A 21,811-nucleotide genomic window follows, 5' to 3' on the forward strand; every position below is an offset into this window, starting at 1 on the left:
GCTGAATAAAGGTGTTGCTGTATGGGGATGATTTTGAGAAGATGACTAGCAGATATATTTTTGTTTAAGTGAGGAACATTGGAAACTGGTATGTCTCAAACCCTTGCTATTACAGTAGTGTAACTCTTATACCCAAAAGTTCTTATATGCCGAACAAGCTGTGCGTTTAAAACAGAGCTCCTCACTAAGGCAAATTGTTGATTTTTTGTCTGAGTAAGGACTGTATGGAATAGAGTATATTGCACTTGTAGTTACTTGAGGTTACTCCTTAAGAGAGACAGGCACTGCTAGGTTTGAAGGTAGCAAATCACATACAGCTCAGTCAAGGGGAAAAAGAAATAACCTGGTACGTTTCAAATGATATGGGGATATTTTATCACTTGAATGAAAATTTATGAGAAGCCCCTAGTGTTGTTTCACCACTTAGTCCAGCTCTATTTTTGACAACATAAAAGGATTTGAGTTTGCTTTTACATAGTGCTTACGTAAGTGTAGAGCGGTTCCACTTACTTTCTTGAGCTCCACATTCACACCATGTCACTTTAAAGCAAAATTTGGCTCATCATGTTTGCAGGGAGTAGATTAATGAAAACATGGTAAGTAATAGGAGGAGTATTTCCTGGCACCTGGCAAAAAATAAATGTAAGCAGTTGTTATCTAAGGCGGGCTTAGTGTGAGCACAGAATTCTTCTCTGTGGTAGGCTATTCGCAATAATGTAGTTTACATATTTTTATTTGGAATGAGCTGTAAGAAATGTCAGTGATCTAAGTATGATCTTGAGAAGCACAATTAAAACCTTTACTTCTTCTTTTAGGTTGTCCATCATGACCCTTGCCGGGGAGGGGCAGGACAGTGGAATAGCTTGTTTAGATTTAAGCATTTGGCAACTGGGAACTACTTAGCTGCAGAGGTAAGAACGTCAATTAAACAAGTGGTTGTGTGCTGCCTGACCAAGTGCTATACATGTTCTGCTAATTCAGAAATGCCATAGTAGGTAGGTCCATGATGTAGGTCTCTGAAAAGATCTCACAACAGGTCTGAATGGGGAGAACTGGATGTGCACTGCTGTGTCATGTTGTATTTGCTGTATTGAAGGGTTGTAAGGAAAATGTTCTGAACTACAGGACACTAGTAGGTGAGTTCAAGACAACATATAACCTTAATTTCAACTGTGCTGTTGCATCTTGAATCTGCTGTTTGTCGTCATGGCAGCCAGGACAGACACCACTGTTAAATATTCACCATATTTATACTGAAAATCCTTGGATTCATTTATCTCTCTGCTCTTGTTTGTGCTTGATTTTTAGAGTAGTGTTGTGATCAGTCAAATGATCTTATTTGCTGGCTCAGGCAGCCATATACAGATTAAAGCTTTTAGAGTGGAACTAAATGCAAGGTAATCACTGAGCTTGATCAGAGGCGTCTGCGTGCAGGCACTAGAACAAATATTCTAAACTGCTCTAATTCAGGAGTTGAAATTCCTTTTTTTCCCCTGCAGGCTCGAGACTTCTTGAAAAAACATTTCTATGGTGCTGATTTCAGTGTGTTGGTCTCTGCCAGCCAGCACTGATTTCAGAGTAAAGCAAACAGGAGCTATCAAACCTTTACGTCTTTCTAATGATGTCAAAACCAGTGCCAAAACAAAACAGTGGACCAACAGGACAGATACTGATATTATTTTCCATCTAAGACTGAATGTAATTTGGATCTTTTCATTGGTTTTAGCAGTAGCTCACAGTGTAAGTCAGAAACCTGAGAGGCCTGAGTGGTGAAGAGCGTCATCCCTTTAAAGGCAGTGGGCCAACATGCCTTAACTGCTCTGCTCTACGCTGCTGCCTCCATACCGCAGCCTTACTTTGGCTTGGCTGAAGCCAGCTGGCTTTATCGTGTACTTAATATTGGATGATGATAGCTAATTTTCAAGTGGCAACCAGTACTCCCACCTAAGAGACAGTTCCTTTTTCCTCTCTGCTTACAGTGAGAGGTGCTCCTAGTAGAAAGATTTAATTCAAACGAGCTAGGCTGATGGAGAGTCAGGAAAGGCATCAAGCACTCTGACTGATGGGCTTCCTTCTCCCACCATGCCTTATCTGCTCAGGGATTTTCAGGAGAAAAATCTTCAGGTGAAGAGGTGTCACGCTACGCTGAATGTCAAACCAGAGCTTAGGTCCCTTCTACCTCTGGAAAGGAAATCCCCATCAGGAAGACTCATTATACAGAGAGTACAATTGGTACAGTACAGTGAGAGCTGGAAGAGCATTTGGGTTGAACAGAGGTGATATGCTGTGACTGGAGAGCAGCATTAGCTACTGTATCTATGAAGTGTAAAATACCTGCTGGTGGAGATAATAAAGGTACCGCTGTAATAAAAACCTGTGAACTGTATTTTACACAGTTCACATGTCAGGCACAACACACCAGCCAGACGTACACGTCAAAGATTTATGAACAGGCAGGCAGACACCTAATGTGCGTGAGCTAACTTTAAATCAATTGGGCAAAGCTTACTGAACACTTATCTGTGCTCTTGCAGCACACAAAGATTACTCACGGTATGGATTGTCAACAGCGTCACACATTGCCATGACCTGATTTTGTTTAAGCTTCCATGATAGAGATATCTAGAATGGAATAATAAGTACAAACACATAAACAAAATTCACAAATCTTTTAAGCATTCTGTTGTTGGCTAATGATACAATTTTTGTCACAGTTTGGGCTATTGTAAATCAGGATTAATCACTGTTTATAACCATCTTTTCCTTACTTCATCCTTCCATAAATCAGCTTGATGCGTACCATGGAGACTTCTGCAGTGGAATGTTGCATGGGTCAAGTCTCAGACAATAAGCCGGAGTGCCCTTCACCTGGGTGTCTCCTTTTGCTCCTCCGCAGTTAGGCTTGCACCTTGTGTGAGCAGGTGCTGTACCTTCTCTTTTTCTCTCAGGCTTCCTGTGCCAGATGTACCTCGTCAGCCTGATCTGTGACTTGGTGGGTCTGAGCCACACAGTGAAGGGATGCCACTGCAGCTTGTTAAGGCCAGGGGATGATCTGGGGACTAAGAAAATTGAAGATACTTGAAGATAATAAAATTCCCCCAGAGAATTCAGGAATTTAAAACTAATAAACTTAAAAGTGTTTCAATACTACAGTAAGTAAGCTTAAAAAAAAAAAGAAGTGAGGCAATAGTTGTTCAGTACACAGAACATATAGGTGAATATGTAATATCTGATTCTTATAAAACTGGAGAGAATGAAGTCAGGATGTGTAAGTCCTAAATTCCATGTTCCTAAGAATCACAGTTGTCAAGCTTTTGTTACCTTTCAAAGACTAAGGTCCTCTGATACCTTTGACTTCTGACACGGTCTCAAGTAGTACCATTTCCTTTAATCCTCTTTTCACTTGGGATTACTTATGCTGATTTTCATTAACATACTTTGAAGTTCATTAAGACCTACTAATACCAGAGAGCAACCTAGACCCTAGTACCACACTATGGGCTGAAGGTGAGCCACCCTGAAAGACCCACTGCTAACGGAGACTCAGTGGAAGGCCTTTGCTAATTGCACAAGTAGCTGCATTGTTATTCCCCTGCTACTGTGCCGTCCTGAGGACTACGGTCTGACACCTCAGATGCATGTACTCTCTCACACAGTTACTTAAGGCACAGAAGGGATATGCTGAAGAAAGGGTTTCATGTTTGGTGGTAAGACTTGGGACATCAGAGATCTGGATCGGTGGTAATGTCTCCTGCATCTCTGGCATTTGGAAACCTGAAGCCACTGGCTCAGACATTCCCAAAACATAGAAATCATAAAAAAGCGGAACCAAATACTCAGCTGAAAAACTGGAAAGAGAAATTCTCTTATTTGGAGACAGTGGGAGTTCTGCTATTAGTGTCAGAAGGGCTTGGTTTCACCTGAAAGAGCTGAGCCAGATCTTTAGCAGATTTAGACGCTAAGCCACCAGCTAAGATCCAGGCCGCAGAGTTTCATTCTCATCTTCACAGAGTCAGCAGTCTTTTAGAAAAAGTTCTGTGGAAGATTCTTTTTTTTTAGCCCTGGTTACAGCAAAGTGACCCAAGTTATTTTGAAGTTTTATATTTATAAAGAGAGGCTGTAAGGTTAGGTGAAAATTGAATGCTTCAAAGTAACAAAGACTTTCCCAATTTTTTTAAAAAGTCTTTTCAGTGTGTGTATACCGCATGTAGAACACACCCAAATCTATCTATCCGTGTATCGGAGAGAGCTGCAATTTACTTGAAGTGTCTTTCAAATGCTGCAGGTTGGGATCACGCAGCTGTGCCTTTCTCAGGAACACACCTAACCTTTCCGACATTCTAATTGCCAGGATAAAAGTCTCTTTGAACTGAATATCAGCTTATGAATTGTGCTGAACCAAAACATGCACCTTTAATATTATTCCCCATGTGTATAGCAGCTCCAGTTCTGTGATTTCTAGACTGGATAATCTGTACTGAAACTATTAAGACTTGCTGTATGAAGATGTTAACCAGAAATATGTGTGCCCATGCATAGATACGTGCACACACAAGAAATGCAGGGTCAGTCTGTCATTTCATATTAAACTTCCCAGGTGAGATTGGTATTGCTAAAATAATCACAAAATATATATGCAAATGTCACGTCACATGATAGTCTCAGATATTGCAGTAGACAAACCACAGTACATTTCTTGCAAAACATTGTGGACACGTACATAATAACACTGCAGAATTTGTAAGGAAGAATATGTGATAATTCTGTTTTACTTAGTTGAATAGACTAAACTCGAGTTACTAGGTACCTTGGCCAAGATATGGCAGTAAATCCGGTGAGGTAGTTGTCTTTAACATCGAATAAACTATACTATATTAAATGAATTCAGATAATGCAGGTAAGATGGCAGCCTTAATGTTTATAAACATGGGTTCAAATTATTACTGCGCCTTCCCCAAGAAGTGCATAGACTACTGGTGTACCGGTGTTGCTCCAAAAGGTAATCTGTGCCCTGAGGTTCTTCTAGATGAAAGAGAAGAGTGAGAACAGGTTGGCCAATGCAGTAGATTGAAGCAATGAACTCAGAGGTAATGGCAGAACCAAACATACTTTTTCTGACTTGTAGTGTGCTTCGTTCATTAAACAAATTGTTGCTCATATGAAGACCCTCATTCAGTAAAGCTCTTGGGTGCAGCCTTGTCTTTGAAGTCAGTGGAACATGAGCATTTATGTGCTTGGGAGGTCAAGGGTGTCTCAGATACTGACATGATGGGTTTGGACTTCCTCTACCAGTTTTCACTTGTGCAGCCACCCCCTGGACTTTTTTGACCATTGTAGGACTGAAGCTGCCACAGTTGCCACTTTTAACTTCTACATGTGAATCTTATTCATAAATCGCTTGAACAGGATAATTGGGATGGCAAGCTCTTTAGTACATATTCTGGTGATGGACAAGTCACAAGAGATAAAGCTGTCCACGAGCTAGCTGCTTTGGGTAGAAATAGCAATCTGAGGCTCATCCCTGATTCACGTCCCACTGGAAAACTCCTCTGGCTTTCTTATAGGGTTCACTTTCCTCTTTCTGCAAGAGTGAAAGTGCAGGCTTTAAGCTGTAAAATGGATCAACTCTGATGAGAGTTTTGTTCTAAACTCTTTTGTTAAAATCCCACATGAAACATACTTCCAGCTTTGGGGTTATTTTAGCACTAGATGGTCAGTGGGGTTTCTTTTGAAGGCAGGAATCATTGAAGCCGGTTGGCCTGAGCAGCACAGGGTTACATGCACGTGAGATGAAATGACAATTATATGAGTATTCCAAATTGAACAGGAAGTCCAGTCAGACTCACCAAGGCTGTAGTTCAGTGGTAAGCACACTTCAGTGGCAACGCAGGCTTGCAGAAATGTCGTGTTTCCGCAGGTATTTGATTGCAGTCCTGTGACCCAGTGTGCCGTCCCTGGGGTGGTGTTGGCGCAGATTCCAGGGTGCAGGGAAGATGGGAATAGCCTGTGCTATAAACGGGGCCACCGAGCTAAGGCATGGGGGCACAAGTGGTTGGGATGGGTTAACAGGAACTGCTGAAGCCAGCCTCAAAGGTCTTGCCTTGTGGGACTGTCAGCTGAATTTCACCTTGCAATGGTGGAAACCACTTGCTGAGAACCCTTGAATCAATGGCAAATAAAAGTTTACTGTTATTTCTCTCTTCCTTCCTTGAATCATTTCTTCCCATATTATCTCACTCTACTTTTCTGTCAAAATTGCCCAAGTTTCTTTTCAGAGAGGCTTATGTACGTCATTGACTTTAAATTGAGAGGTTTATATTCTTATTTATATTTGAATCGAAGTTTATATTCTTTTAAATGGATTTCTGTTATGTCTCTCTATTAAAAATATTAGCCTGCCATATAATATATGCCATTATAATATACGTTTATCTGGGTGGACAGAACCATACTGTTCATACTAAATTTAATCCTGTTGTAATAATCACTTGATTTGGATCATGGTGAAGGTAGCCGACTGCATGTTCAAGTTAATATTGATCGAAAATAATCCCCTCCTGCCTTCTGAATAGGACATAGTAAAGAAGTGGAACTTGCTGCCACAAGAATAGAAAACAAAGTGTTTAATGAGATTTTAAGAAAGATTACATATTTGCGTGAGTACTAGTATCCTCATCACTAGCTAAGATTAAAAAAAAAAAAAAAAAAGGAAACCAGTTCTTAAACTTGAGGCTATAAACTGGGATTAACCCCTTGGTTAATCCTGGGGTTTAACCCAGGAGAAACTTTCTCTGTAGTTTTATGGACCTATTTTTCTTTCACCTTCTTAAATTGCTGTGGAAAAAGGAGTACCGTATAGGATGTTTTATTAAGGCAACCAAGATTGAATATTTGAAGGCCATAATTTAGGCCTTTTGATATCCAGTTTTTCGAAATGGGGCTACTGACAGATCTCTTGTGTTCAGGAAGCAAAAAGGGACCACTCTTTGCCAGTGGTATTTTCTGGGGTGACATGGAAGCAAGCCTTTGCAGAAAAAATTATTCATCTGCTGATCATGCAGCTCATGCAGAGGAGGAGAGCATAGTGGTAAATGCCCTGGGGTTCATTCTGCCTTTAGAAACAGTGAGGCAAATAACTGGATAAAAATGGCTTTGTTTAAGATGCGCAGGTACCTTTTGCTCAAGGATAACAGTCTGCAAACCAGAGAAGGTACCAGGAGATGGCAGCATCCGCTAAGGTCTTCATGCATCTGCTGGAACGTTTAATTTGCTGATACTGCGGGACCTCTTTACCTGGAGATTGCTTCAAAATCTTCTGTTTGAGTTGTTTTTTTTTCCAGTCTCTTTGTTAAATGTTAATACAGCATTCTGATTAGTTTCTATCTGTTGGGCTTGGTGATTAAAGGTTCTTGTGAGGAAAAAGGGCTTGCCAAGGTGACAGAATGAACTCAGCACCATAAGCCTTATTTCTGATTTTCATTGTCTCGTAGGAGGAATGTGGTTTTGTTTTAAAGCTCTGTAAGGGGTGAAGGATAATTTACAGCTATATGTGAAGAGATGGAAGAGATCCAGAGACTAGAGGAGGAGGATGGATTACTGATTTACAGAGCCAGTCTGACCTGTTCCGCCGACTTGGATGTGGCTTTTTAAAGTGACAGAGTTAGAAGCTGTCCATTTAGCAAAACCCAGGGCAAGATTTTCCAAGGTTTTTAAGAATCTTGGGAATGCAGCTAAATTTCTTGACCTGACTTGTCTGAACTTTGGTGGAAGTTAGGAACAACTGTATGGTTGGACTCGATGATCTCAAAGGTCCTTTCCAACCATGAAGATTCTATGATTCTATGAACAACGTTTGCAGCTGTCGGTGTGCAAACACATTGAGTAATCTGGATCTCAGAGGAAAGATTTTTGCCTCCAGCCAACTGGTTTTGCAGTAGTGATCTGTGAGCCTGTGTTCAGCTAGGCTTTTTCAGTCCTGTCTGAAGTTGGCTGTGTTTGAGCCGTGTTTGTATACCTATGAGCTTTAGGAGGAAGGGAAGTGTGAAGCCATTAATGCAGTATTTGTTGTCATTTAGTCATTATAAGGACTACTTCTGTTATTAAAAATACAACATCTGCTGGTATTGCATTTTGATGTGTTCCGAAACAGCAAATGTAGACATGCGGTCTTTTCTTCAGTGCATTTTTTTTGCTTATTATTTCAAGATTACTTAAGAGGTTTTTATTCAATTACATTTTTGTCTCTTTTTCTTTGTTTTTGATGCTTGACGGAGGTTTAGAAGGCTTCCCTCATTTTTTATTGTTGTTGGGTTTTTTGTGTGTGTGTGTTCTTTTTTTTTAATGGTATAAATTTCAGCAATGTCTAATTCAGTCATCCCTGGTTATTTCTGGGAGAACCACTGAAAGGCACATGAGATATCAATATTTAGAACGTAACCCTTGAAGAGATGAAGATGCTTTTTCATGTAGCACATGTGGCACGGAGCTGCTGAAGCTCATACCGAGGCCCAGCATTCAGGTTAGACTAAAGGATCTCTAAGATATTTTTCGTTCTTTTGACTTCCTCTGCAGAGTGGGATATGGCTGTGTGGGACTGAGCATCAGGCATTGGTGGGTGGTCAGGTTCTCTGCCCTTAATCACAAGAGAAGCAAAGGGATTTTCCAGTTACCACTCTCTCCTGGCCTAACGTATAGCTACAGGTTGCGGCAGCTCCAGCTTATGCCACTGACGTGAGACCTTTACATCAGTGGTGGTTTTGGCATACCAAAGCACTGGCCTGCCATTGCTTATACGGCAGCTAAAAACGCCATCAAGACGACCTATCCTTTCTTCTTATGACGAGGGTGAGTAATTGGGACAGGAAGGTGTCAGAGCTAATTCTCATCCCAGTTTTTGACTAGCAGGTAGTTCCCCCACGCAGGGCTGGCTGTCCTTGCCCACTTCACTCTGTTCGTGCTGCATGGGGGGACGGAAGCTGGCAAAGAGAATCAGCTCTCCCAGTGCTCCCTGGAAACTCATCTGATCTGCTAAGACACGGGTCATAAGCAAAACAGCAGCAAGATACAATCCTGAAATAAAGGGCTTTTTAAGATTTCTAAACTTTCCTCAGATGATGGTTATCAGGAACTTTGTGCCGATGATGTGGCAGTGTTGAATGGGGTTTATCAAGGTAGAGCTGTGGCCAGTCTTTCTCCAACGAGTTAATAAGTTGGCAAAAGTCCTTTGAATACCACTGAAGTCTTTGAAATTGCACAAAAGTCCTTTAGATTTATCGAAAGCTAATCAGTAGGACATTAACAAAGAATAAAGCAAGCCTAATGAAGATGAAAGATTTGAGAAGTGGATTTTTTTCTTTTGTGGTGGCTTTTTTTTAATGAAACACTTGCCCTTGTTGATTGGGCAACAGGCTGTGTGTTAACAGGCTGGTTATCAAATGAAATGGGAACTGTTTACGTGTGTTGAATTAGATCCTCTTATTCTTTGTCTGTCAGGGTTTCCTTCATAAATGCAGGTTTTAACCAAGTTGTTAAAATGCTCATTTAGCTGAAATTTAGCAATCTAATTCTTTCCCTGACGAGATGTTTAAATAACCTTTACCTAGTCAACAAAATTTGATTAAAATCAGCATGGGTGTTTCTTTCCCCAAACTGTGCTCTGTCCTTCTTAATTAACAGTGTCCAAAAATATCCTGTTTGACTACTTCCCATGCATTCCTCTGTCTAGGATAGCAGCATTCAGTATAAAGGTGAAATGTCAAACAGTCCACAGTATGGACTGAGATTTATAATTCAGTTGTTGGACTGTAAAGCGTTTCTTACTATGTGAAGATGCAAAAATAAAATTAAAGCCAGGAATAATGTATTAGTGAGAAGTTGTTCTGCTCAATAGTAGAACCTCAGGAGATTATGCAGCGTTGAAGTCTTATGTGTTGAAAATGTTAAGATATAATTTTGACTAGCTTTAATCAGTAGAGACGTCATCAGTAGAGATGACAGAGCCTGGGACTTCTGGCACTCAATCTAACAGGATACCTCTCAGGATTAACAAGGCACTTGCATTCCCTGAGCGCCAAGTACCAGAAGTAACACACAAACACGCATAAGTGAAAATTGTCTTCCTGCTATGTGGACTGTACAGGAGGATGATCACATTATGAGGGCATTAGGCAAAAGTTCAGGAATGAGATTCCTTGCCCTTTCAAATAATTTTAACCAGAAATGGTTAAAGACTTTGTCTGTTCTTCAGTTTTCCACCTGTAAAAGCTGGCTTCTGTTGTGTGTTTGTCACACATACTCTCTACTGGGGACCTTCTGGTGCTCCCACAGTATGTTAGTATATGTCTGCATTCATACGTCTACTCTTTTTATTTTTACATGCTATGATGTACAAAGGCTGAACATGAAATTGATCTAAGAGACATCAATTTTTATACACTCAGGAGTATCACCTACAAGGCTGACCCTGACCTATGATGATCTCCACATACTGTGTAGATCGTGATCTTAGAAAAGTTTGCAAGTAAATGCAAGTTCTGTTTAGACTTAAAGAATGTATTATTGTCCTGGTTTGAGGACAATTATCTTCTTAGTAGTTGCAAATCTTTCTATAAATGCCAAAATAGTCAATGATTTTGGTGTTTAAAAACATGATCTTGTGGTGGTAGTGATGGCCTTCTCATGGCACTGACTGTCCTTCTCTGCTGACAAGTTTGCTAGGCTGCTTCCAAGCTCTCTTCTAGCCCATAGATTGAGTCCAAGACAAGTTGAGGTCCCAGATACTTCCTGTGAACTATATTGTTCAAAATTGCATTTGCAGTTATTACAGTGTTACTTACCTGTTGATAGGGCTTTAAGCATAAGGAAAAGCTCATGCAGCACCTAAGTCCGTGTGCCCTGTTAGCCTGTGTGTGTGAAACCGTAACGTCTTCCATGGTGCTGGGATGTGAAAGAAAAGTTGATGCAGTAGCCCCATTTTCTGGAGTTTAGGAGATTTTGCGTAGGCTGGAGGATGTGTAGAATTGGGTCTGGGTTCGTATGTACAAGCAACTGAAAAAGATGAAGTGTTTGTGGTGTCATAAATAATTGTCATTGGAGCTGTGAGAGCCGATTACCTTAGCCTTGCCCAACTGCAAAATCCCTACAATAGAGCTGGCCTTCTACGTGGCAGTGGAGTGAAGGACAAGCACAATGACCATCAGGTTGGTGGCCAGTTCACCGCTTCACTGATGTGAATTCTCCTCTGCCCTTCCCTAATTATTCTCTACCAATGCAGCCTGATGTAAATTGGGCCTCCCTTAGCACCATACAGTGATTGCCCTTTACTCAGGTGGTTAGGTTGTGGGGTCTTACGTAATGGACGACTGTTGGGATATTAAGGGGAGTCTCACGCGTGTGCCATAAGATGAAATGAGTTTCAAGGTCTTTGATGATATTTAGTTTTCAGCCGTGAGGAAGCTGAACTCTCATTTTGCGATACCTTTTTCTCTCCCATTCGTGGAAAGGTGAAAAACAGCTGTACCGAAGTTTGTTGAAAAACCAGCAGCAGAGGTTTAGGATTTCTGGATTATTCTGCATTGGAAAAGAAGCTGTTGGAGATATACGCTACAAAAACAACCATATAATAAAGCTGTTACAATAATGATTTATACAATCACACTTCCCTGAACTCTGCACTATGCAATGCTTTGTGTTCTTACTGTGCGTTGACTGCATGCACCTTCCAGTGGCATATCCCAGAAATATACAGTACTATATTTCAGCTACTCTTCAGTGACATTGCAACTTGAACACATCCAACGTTACAAAAAAGCTTGAAGATGGTTGAGCTTAAATGAGGCCCCTTTTAGCATAGCGTTCTTACTTTCTAAACACCTGCAAAGCATTTTACTTGATTTCGTTAGCAACAAGGAAAAAAAAATTTGTTAATGTTGTTATTTTCAAGGATTCTTTTGTTTTGGAGGCTTATTGAAAAACATGGAGGTGATCTTACATAAATCAGAAAAAGCAATAGGTTTTGGAGTCTTAAGACTGTCACTGTGTACTTAGCTCATTCTGCTGTACTTGGATATTGAAAAGGACTCAGCCAGGTGTAATATGACATAAAGCACTACATGATTTATGCCCCTCTACCTGGAGAATATAGTATGGGATAATAGTCTGATTTTCAGAGATCTCAGCGCCAACAGCCTCAGCTGAAATGAAAATTAAAGTGGCAGCTGCTCAGCACAGCTAAAAATGGGGCCATGAACATCAGCCCTGAAACTGCATCCCGTTGTGTTTACTGTTTAACGTCAGCATCTCAAAACTTTATCTAAACAACATCTTTCTAGTTTTACTATGTCTGTTATGGTGGGGCAGGAAAAAATGTCACTAAGAATGCACTTTATATTTCATTTGAGCCTTCTGTCTCCCTCAGCCTCTGTCCACAAGCGAACTATTTTGGAAATTGGAGGGCATCTATTCAGTTGTTTTTAAAGTAGGCAAGAAGTGGTGTGGGAGAGAGATTTTCCTAGTTTCTCCTGTTGTTGCTTTTTTTTTTCTTTTTAAAGCATCATTGTGTTGAAAGCAAACATCTGAAGAATAGCAGAATTCAAGGCCCAATTCATACTGGGTAGACAACTGTATTCACTCATGCCCTTCAGTGAAACGTCATAGATGATTTATTCCGTTTGAAGGCCTAGCCCTCAGTGCACAGCTCTCTGCGCTGAGTCTAGTGACAAACCTGAGGTGACCTAGACTACTTCTTGCTTACTTAGAACCAGCAGAATCTGAAGGTTGGATCGAATTTAGCCTTTCCGTACCTTCGCTGCACCTGTGCTGAAGGGCCATTGTGTGTGGCTGTGACTCAGGAGTGCTGCCCAATATTTTTCTCTGCTTTTGATGAAGGACCAAAGGTAGAAAGCTGAGCTCGACTGTTGGAATGGGCAACTAGAATTATTCTAAGGTGTCAGGTGAACAAAGATAGTGCTGAAAGAAGTGTGAGAACTTATGAAGAATCCAAAATTATATGAAAACAGTTACATATATATGTATACATATCTTCTAGTTTTCTGTTGTTCAGTGTTCATTTCCCACTCCTGTTGCTGTATAACAGAAGTAGGGGGGAGTTGGAGCTAGGAGACTGTGTGAGAATGTCATGGAGGAGCAAAAGGCAAGATTTTGGAATAGGTGTCAATGCAGGGAGGAAGGCAGGGTCTCTAAATTAGTTTTGTGAGAGTAACACACTGGCTGATGCAAAATTCTGAAATGAAGACAGGAGAATAAACCTTTGGTCATTCCTCTGTTAGCACATCAAGTCATGACACAGAGGGAAGGTATTTTCAGCAATTTTAGGAAAATCTAAAAGTTTTCCTCACTTCTTCAGGCTCATAATGTGGAGAGGAGCTGGCTCTTTTTGGGGTAAAGGCATATAAATGATACAGTATTAATAAAAGCCTTATAAACTTAATAAAAACTCCTCATGATAGTTAGATGTATGATGACGTGATACTGAAAAGATTTCCTGGGATTCATTCAGCTTGCCCTGTGCAATTCACTTCTGCCTCTTCCGCACTGGTAATGCCAAATTCAAGCCAAGGAAATGACTGTATTTATCTGTAAGATGTATACACGCTGTCGTTGCTTAAAAGCTAAATTACCTTATATAACTAATAATTTCACTTCAGCATTTTCGGCACTTTGAAGGCATATCCTGTGGCAGGGAATATGGTAAATATTGAGGCAAAATTGTTTCATAATGTAAGTTAAATCTTGAAAGGTTTCATGTACAGCCAGTGTGTGGGTGTATGTGTATTTGTTTATTTGAGTATATATCTGCCTACATAATCCCTCGTCTTCTAGTCTACATATTTCCCTTGTCAAAAGTAAAATCATATTAAGCGCTGTTAAATAGTAATACTTTACACTTATTATTATATAGTGTCTTTCATCCGAGCTCCTCTTACTACTTTAGTTATTAATTAATGCTTTATAATCCTGGTATGACATAGAAAATATTATTCCCATTAATAATGGTTAAACAGAATCACAGTGTAATTAAATACTTGTCTATAGTGGCATTGCCATTCCTGTTTCAAAGATGTGTCTATTCTGAGTTCACTGTCTTCCTGTAAAATCTCAGGACCGTGTTAGTTTTTATCTCGATATATCAGCTCAAGGTCAGTCCTGGAAGTGGTTGTGTGTGTACGTGTGTGGGTGACTGTAACTTGCCGTGTTTAGATTAGTAACTATCTGTGCTTTCTCCATCATTCGTTTTGTTTATTTGAGATTCCTCTTTTGAATTAACAAGCTTGATTGCAAGATGCGCTTTTTCAAGTGAGGTCATAGCCAGTTAAGGCAGTCGGAATCGCTAATTCTTACACTCTTGTTCTCATACCGCTTTTAAATATTCCACTGTCCTTTTGCAGGGTGGATACATAATAGAGAAGTGAACCAACCTCTCTCCCTGCGTTCTGAAATGTCTAAAAACTGTCACGATAGTATTTGACTTCTTTTCTTTTCCAGCTTAACCCACACTATCCAGAAGCCAATAATGAAGGAAAAGCTTTGGTAAGTGGAATTTATATGTTGCATATAATCTGGGAAATACTGTATCTTTAACCTAATACAGCCCAACATGGGAAAATCCTTCATAGCTTTCCTTTTACTTACATGTGACAGCCGCTGAGAATTGTTTTCTGTATCCTGTGTAAGGTAGGGGGCAACTCGGAACTGCTGTTACAGAAAGTTTTCCCTCGCATAAGGCAAATGATAGGAAACTTACTTACTCAAATTCTGCATCAAATTGGCGTTAGTTGGAAGCTCTTCTGCTTGGTGACTGCAGATACGAACTGTATTAATTCTTCTCAAATCAGATGTATTACTTCATGACAAAACTCACCACCCTCTTCAGCTAAAAAACCAGGGACAAGCAAGTCTGATTATGTATGTGCCAGTAATCATTCAGAGGCTCTGCTAGTGGAGAAAAGGCCCCTTGGGGCATGTTTGTCAGTCACGTGTAGCTGTAAATCTAAGAACGTGCTGAGACTCTCTTTTTGCCTATATTGAACACGTGCAAGCAGATAATCAGGCGCAGGCTTAGCCTGTGCCCTGACACACTTCAGACAACTCTAGCATGACATCTTCTCAAGGATCCAAGTTGTCCTCGCTACAGCGTGGATGGGTTGGACAAAGTCCTTCTGCCCTTTGCCTAGGAGGCAACAGCCTTTGCCTCGTGCAATGTCAAGAGCATGCTAGCTGTTTCTAACTAACAAGGCGAGGCCAGACATGTTGTAGTTTATAATGTGTGAAGGAAGTGGAGTTAAAACCTTGGGGGCATCTTATTGCTACTGAGACAACAAATAGTCCAAAAAAAGAATCATCCCTCCATCAAATCCATGAGATTGCCTTGAAAATGCCGAGATCTTAAAAAAAAAAAAAAATCAGTTCAATTTCTTCCTGTTTGCCTTCTGGCTTTTGTTCTTTTAGAGGACCCATTTTCATGTTTTTCTCTGCTTGGGGAAGAATTTTTTTTTTTTCATGAAATGAAACCCAAGATTCTTACAAAATCACATGCCTTCAGGACTGCAATTTTAATAAAAATAGAGACTTTTGTAGAAGTTGGCAACACTGGCTTTCCATCTTCCCTGGTATTTGGTATTAATGGTAATATAGCAATAACAGCTAAGCTGCCCAGGGAAATGAGAATTCTCTCATGAAAATATGGAAGTTCCAAAAGTTGTTTCACTTCTGTATTGGAATGGCACTCGGAGCCCTTGGAGCTTTCAAATGGAAATGGAGATAAGTTCTAGAATATCCCAATGAGTAAGGTGCTTGCTTGGAAATGCTTGGGTTCACGCTCTTGCTCTCTGAACTGCAGAGCTCGTCTCATAGACATGCGTCTGCATTAACATTGTAGTTCACATCATGACAGCACTTCTCAATCAAATCTCCTGATTAGTCTCTATTTAAGACACTCCACTTCTCAGAGCAATCTCAAAGCATGTAAACTTGCATTCTGTTGGATGAAAGTAAAAAGATATACACATACCTCTGGCATGTATCTACTGTGCTCCACCCTTTCATGGTGCCCAGCCCAGAAAACCAGACAACAGCTAGCCTGAAGACAGACCTATGAGAACTTGAATAGAGTAGATACTAGGTCCTCATCACCAAGGATCCAATCCTATTATATCACGCTATACTAATTGAGATACAATATAGGGTTTCCAGTCGTAGCAATTCCTGTCCATCTAAATAGTTAAATATTCTCTGGACTGGGTGATGTAGAAGGCACAAGAATAATCTGAACATGAATGTTAAAAGTGACTTCTCCAACAGCTTGGGTTAATCCCTTTGGGTGGTGGTTTCAACCAAAAATCCAGATCAGGTAAATCAGATTAGACAAATATTCCAATGAAAATTTAACCAAAACTGATTGATGATCAAAACTGATGTCTCTGTGGAAATTTTAGTTTATGCAGTCAGGACTTCCTTGTGAAAAATGTTTTGTGAAAGAACTCCTAACAACATTTGGTAACACCTCCATGTAAATCCAAGCCTACAGGCGCTTTTAGCATGGTAGAAATCTGTTTGGATCCTGCACCTCTTTATAGTCCGGTTGGAAATAGCATGAGTCAGCAACGGCTATTTTAAGCCTTCATTCTGGCCTTGAGCAGCTGAGCAGAAAAGCTTCACATCCCTGTGCAGCAATTTCTTCTATGTCACAGTGATGCAGTGTTTTGAATTACCCCTCAAAAGTATAAGAATCTTCTGTTATCTGGAATTCTTTAAGGGCCAGCTATGTCAGTCCTGTATCCAATATGCACATAACCTAGAGCACACATGCTTTTCTTTGCTCTGTGGTTTTCTTCTAGTGTTTCTTCTGCCGGGTGACTGCCTAACTGATTCACTGCAAAGGCATCTTCTTTTTCATCTCTTAAAGCAATTAATTTTCAAATACTGCCCATGACGTAAACTTGCTCTAGAGGGGGAGGTGGAAGTGGACCTACCCCAGCAAAATTTGAAGTCTGAGTAGCAGGGAAATGGGAGATGCGTACTTGAATCCTTTCAGCTGAAGGAAGAAACTGAGCCTGCAGCCTCTGTTAGTCTGTTGGGTGAAAGAGTACCATCTCTGTCATCTGGGTTTTAAAGGTGGCACAGCCATCTGTGCGTTTTGTGCCAGCCCTTAACTCCTAAATGTGCAATGGGGCTCCTTGTGCACGCTCGCCGCCTGGTTTACAAGTCCTGATCACAGTTGCTTAGGCAACTGAATTTGGGGAAGCAGCAATGGAGAAGGATTTTCCATGGTGCAGTAGTGGGCATAGGCACCTAGGTTCTGCCTAAGTGCATCTTTTTTGCCTTGCCTTAAGTGACTTAAAAGTCTGAAAGGGTCTTGGCTCTGGAGAACATAAATATTACTGGAAATCACTAGGACTTTTGTTCCCAAGCATTAAAGCTACGTTTGGACCGTAGTTCATTGCTCATTTTTGGGCTGCTTCTTGAGAATCCAGCCAAATTGTCTTGTGAAACACTGCTTTTACGTCAGGTAAAATTTGGCTTTACAATGAGTTGATTAATACTCTTTATATATATTTTTCTCACATCTATACTCCAGAAGATTATTTTTTTTTTAAATAGGAAGACCTTTTTGTGATTTAAAGGCCTTTTTAAAAAAAAAAAAAGGCTTCATCTTTTGAAGTCTAGGAGATAGTAGTGTATCGTGCAACAAAACGCAGTGCTCTGTGGTACAGCTCCCATTAAAGCCAAAAATGATGTATTTTATGCTGCAAAGTAGTCTATTATTTCTAATCACAGAAATGTATAGCATCCAGAAGAACGCAGTAAACATTGGGGAAATGTCAAGACCAGCTGGGAACCTGACATTTGTTAGTGCCTTTGTATTAAAGGCTGTCTTTGGACAGGTACCTTAACTCCATTTGTCTGCATTTTCATGAGTGAGTGATAATCCTAACCAGTTACAACTTTTATTGTTGGGATTTTTCTTAGGGTTGAGACTGGTATGCATTTGCTTTTCCTGTGAAGAAGTTAGACAGTTCTGCTGTGGACTTCTAGTTGCAATTTGACCTATCTCTTTTGACTTCTGTTTATCTATATTTATGGATTCCAAACAACTCCACAATTTCTTGCTTCTAATTCGATTATTTTTTTGCTGATAAACACTGTAAATTATTTTTTTTCTTAATTTTATCTTCCAGCAACTAAGTTTGTTTAATTAAAATTTTAGAATGTGGGACACAGGTGATGCAGTTTAAACAAACAGAATAGGGTTGGGGAATTTATTGGTTTTTTTTAAAGGCTTGTTCAGGAATTAACATGGCAATAAACAATCTGAAAAACGTTTTTTAAAAAAGAATCAGCTTTAAAATGGCAGTGTCTCTGCTTACATAAAGCCAGGAGTCAGACCACTTGAGAGGCTGGCGGGGAGAAGGGGAGACACGGATGCCGGCACATTATTGTTATTCTGCTGCTGCACACAGGTCTGAATCAGCTCTGAGAACGCGTACATTGTTTCTTACAGAATGTCTCTGGCTCCTAACAACAGAATTGCAACGTGATGTCTCCGCTAAAAATGCGATGACTCACAAATGAGTCAACAGTGAAGGTGTTACAGGAGGCTAACTGCTGCGCTGTCTGCCGGGGCTTCGTAGCATGCAGGAGCAAGGCTGGCCATTAATCTACTCGACTTTCTTTTCATACAGAATTTTTTAAATCATCTAACCTATGGAGTTCTGCTCACATTACTGCTCTCTGAAAACGCTGGTTTTGTAAGAGCCACCTAAACTGGGTTAACATATTGAGATACCACATTGTACTGGATTTAACAGGCATTTTCAGAACTCTGGCTGCTATTAAATTTAATTTCTACTGAAATCTGTAGTGCAGCTTAATGTATTCGCTCAGGAGCAGGGCATTATCCTTGTCTGTCTCTATGCCACGAGAGGTGCCTTTGCCAATTGGAATTGTAGATTTGGTTTCTAAAAGAAAAGGTATTTCAGGTCTGTCATGTTTTTGTATTGCTTTTTGCAGTTGAAAGGAAGGCCCCTCCGTAAGCAAAACTCGATGTAAATCTCCCAAATTTTCGGTATAATACCAGGTTGAGGTGAATAATGGGGATTTGGGGTAGGTCAGAATTACTGGCATATCATATTAAAAGCTGTGAAGAAGCGTTACCTGCTGGGCTACAAGTCTCAAGAAAGAGAATATCGCTGAAACTGTTTATTGGCTTTCTCTTCATACTGCTTTAAGTTGAATTTTCTTCTCTGTATTTGAGTTCTTTTTCTCCCTTCTTTTCTTTGAATCCAGTTCTGCTGGCTGCATCTGCTCATATGCTAGTTTCTTACCAGAGCAAATGTCATCTTGTTTTCATCTGCTTGGGAATGCAGTGCTTCTCCTGAGCTGATCATATTGTCTAATTAATTTAGAGTAGTCTAATACTTTCACTTCTTTCCACATCCTCATATAGACTCATCTGCTGATTCAATAATGGCTAGGTTAAGTGCAGATTCTGATGACTGCTTACTAAATTTAATGAATCATAAGAAACTTTCTGTGTGCCAGTGTGTGTGTGTGTGTGTGTTCTCTCTCTCTGCCTCACAGAGGCATATGCACATGCAATCAGACATAAATTCAGACATAAATCCATGTATGTTCATATGTGATGACTGTTGCTCTACCTCTCGTGCACTCCTTGTATGTAAGTTGTTTTAAGAGCTGTCAAGTTCAGGGTCCCTTCCCGTTACAGTTTTTTTTTTTTCATTGACTAGTGCTTAACACCCATAATCCATGTTGGGTTGTGAGGTGTGTCTGAGATCCTAAAATAGCCTTAAAGGAGAGTTTTGAGGTTTGTGCTGGAGTCCAGTCTGAAGCTACTGCAACAGCTGTCGTGTGGGTCTGATTTTGCTCAGCTAAGCTCTGGGCTGCAGTTAGCAGTGTTACAGACACTGTCTTGCCTTCCACTGAAGTGGACTTTCTTTTTAGAAAACCAGCTCTTGCTCATATGCCAGTTCTGATTTGACAGCTACCAAGCCTGGTTGGTGGGACTTAGGCCTGATAAGCCAACTGTGTTGCTCAATAGCATCTACAGAGTTGTTGGAGAGACTATTGAGTGAGTGGAGTCAGCCCCATAACTGCAGGGTGAACTTCACAGAGCTAGTGGTTAGCATGAACTACTTAAGTACAGGAGACCTGCCTTTGGCTTTCTCTCCTGTCATAGAAACCTGCACATGTGCATATATACTCATGCTTAATGACTTACTGGGGATGGTCAGACATTATGTCATGAGTGAGTAAAAAAAACTTTCATAACACAGAGGAGAATATATGGTTTCGTATTTTGGTCTGTATTTTTCCCAGAGCCCCAGGGAAAAAAAATGCATAACGTTATGAAGTGTCCTGCCTTTTTATGTACCAGCCTTTTCAGTCTGGAAGTTGTAGGGTGGATTATTAAGTTATGGGAAATATCAGAATGTCTGGATGCTGTTCTAAACTATCCTGTGCCATTCAGCCCTTCACAGACCTCTTAAATTTTAAACTGATTTTCCAGTTTTCCAATTTTGTTTGGAAATTTCAGAAGTAGATTTTCATTTGATGTTAGACTCTGACTCACACCTATTAAGCTCTTAATAGGATTCTCTTATAGTTTCCAGTTTGGGTCTCAACCTGAGTTTGTAAAACTCAAAATGTGTATGGAAATCACAAAAATTTTGGCTATTTTCTCGATCCTTGCATATAGGTTAAGTTTTGGTGTGCAAATTTTTGTAATGATTCTGGGCATGGGCAGTGGAAGGATGTGAGGACCGCCAGATAAGAGTTTACTCTTGAGCAAGACACGGGAGATGTTTCCCCTTTATCTCAGCAAGCCTTCCTCTCAAAAACTAGTGACAATACTCTAATCACCAGATGAGCCTAAGGAAAATTTCAGAGAGATTTCTTCCTACTGTCTCTATCCTTCATAGAAGTAACGGGATGGAAACCTGGCCTTTTTTAGGCTTGTTAATGAAAAAAAAAAGGGATGTTTTGGAAGGATTCAAAAAGTGCCTTGAAATGAGATTATAACTAGCTATTTCTTATGTAGTTTCACTCATCCTTGATTTTGTTGCTTAATCAATTGGCAATATGAATAATCAAAGCTTTGCCCTTGATTATCCCTTACAGTTTGGCTTTAATCAAGGTACTAATGGAAACCGAGTACAGTCTAGCCTTTTTACATTGCTTTGTACATCTCTTCCCTAGTGGCGCACTATAAATCATTATAATAGTATTCCAGGTTTCCAGCATTTGATTTTTCTCTTTTGGCTTTCTTCATTCCTCTTTTCCTTTTTCCCCCGTGATGTATTTTGTGTACGTGAAGGGCCTTGGGCTGCCAGTCTCTTAATTGTTATTAGTCTTTTGTAATATGTGTAATTCAATACCCCAGAGGAGCAGCTTTTACTTACGCCAGTAATTCTGTTGCTTGCTGCATGGTTACGGGCACAGACTCCGAATTACTCCTTCAAGCCGAGATATGTGCTTAGGGAAGGTAGGATTTAGTGTCTGCGAAGACAAAGGTGTGCAGGTAACTGAAGGAGAAGATGGCTGCTTAGTGGTGCTGGGTCACGAGATTCCCGGGGACCTTCAAAAGATGGTGGGAGGAAGATCACCGCCTTGGATTTGCACGCCTCTTTTGAGGCACCAACACAACGCAAATCTGTCACTTGAAAGCTAGGGAGCAGCCTTCTACAGTTTCAGAGGGCACACTCAGACCGATGTTGGATCCAGCCTCCAAGGCACTATCAGCCCGGGCTAAGATTTCTAATACAATTTAGCTGGTGCT

The 21,811-nt window shown here is 40.4% G+C and overlaps 1 protein-coding gene across 1 annotated transcript in view; it reads left to right on the forward strand.

Annotated features, from left to right (window-relative positions):
- Positions 1-21,811, forward strand: part of ITPR2 (inositol 1,4,5-trisphosphate receptor type 2) — a 263,492-nt gene that overhangs the window by 52,860 nt on the left and 188,821 nt on the right. Inside the window, exons 9-10 of the mRNA XM_054188393.1 lie at positions 816-911; positions 14,503-14,547. Of these exons, the coding sequence (XP_054044368.1) occupies positions 816-911; positions 14,503-14,547 (141 nt within the window). The remainder of the gene's footprint in view (positions 1-815; positions 912-14,502; positions 14,548-21,811) is intronic.

The sequence above is a fragment of the Rissa tridactyla genome, chromosome 1, assembly GCF_028500815.1.
Source record: "Rissa tridactyla isolate bRisTri1 chromosome 1, bRisTri1.patW.cur.20221130, whole genome shotgun sequence".
Classification (NCBI taxonomy): domain Eukaryota; kingdom Metazoa; phylum Chordata; class Aves; order Charadriiformes; family Laridae; genus Rissa; species Rissa tridactyla.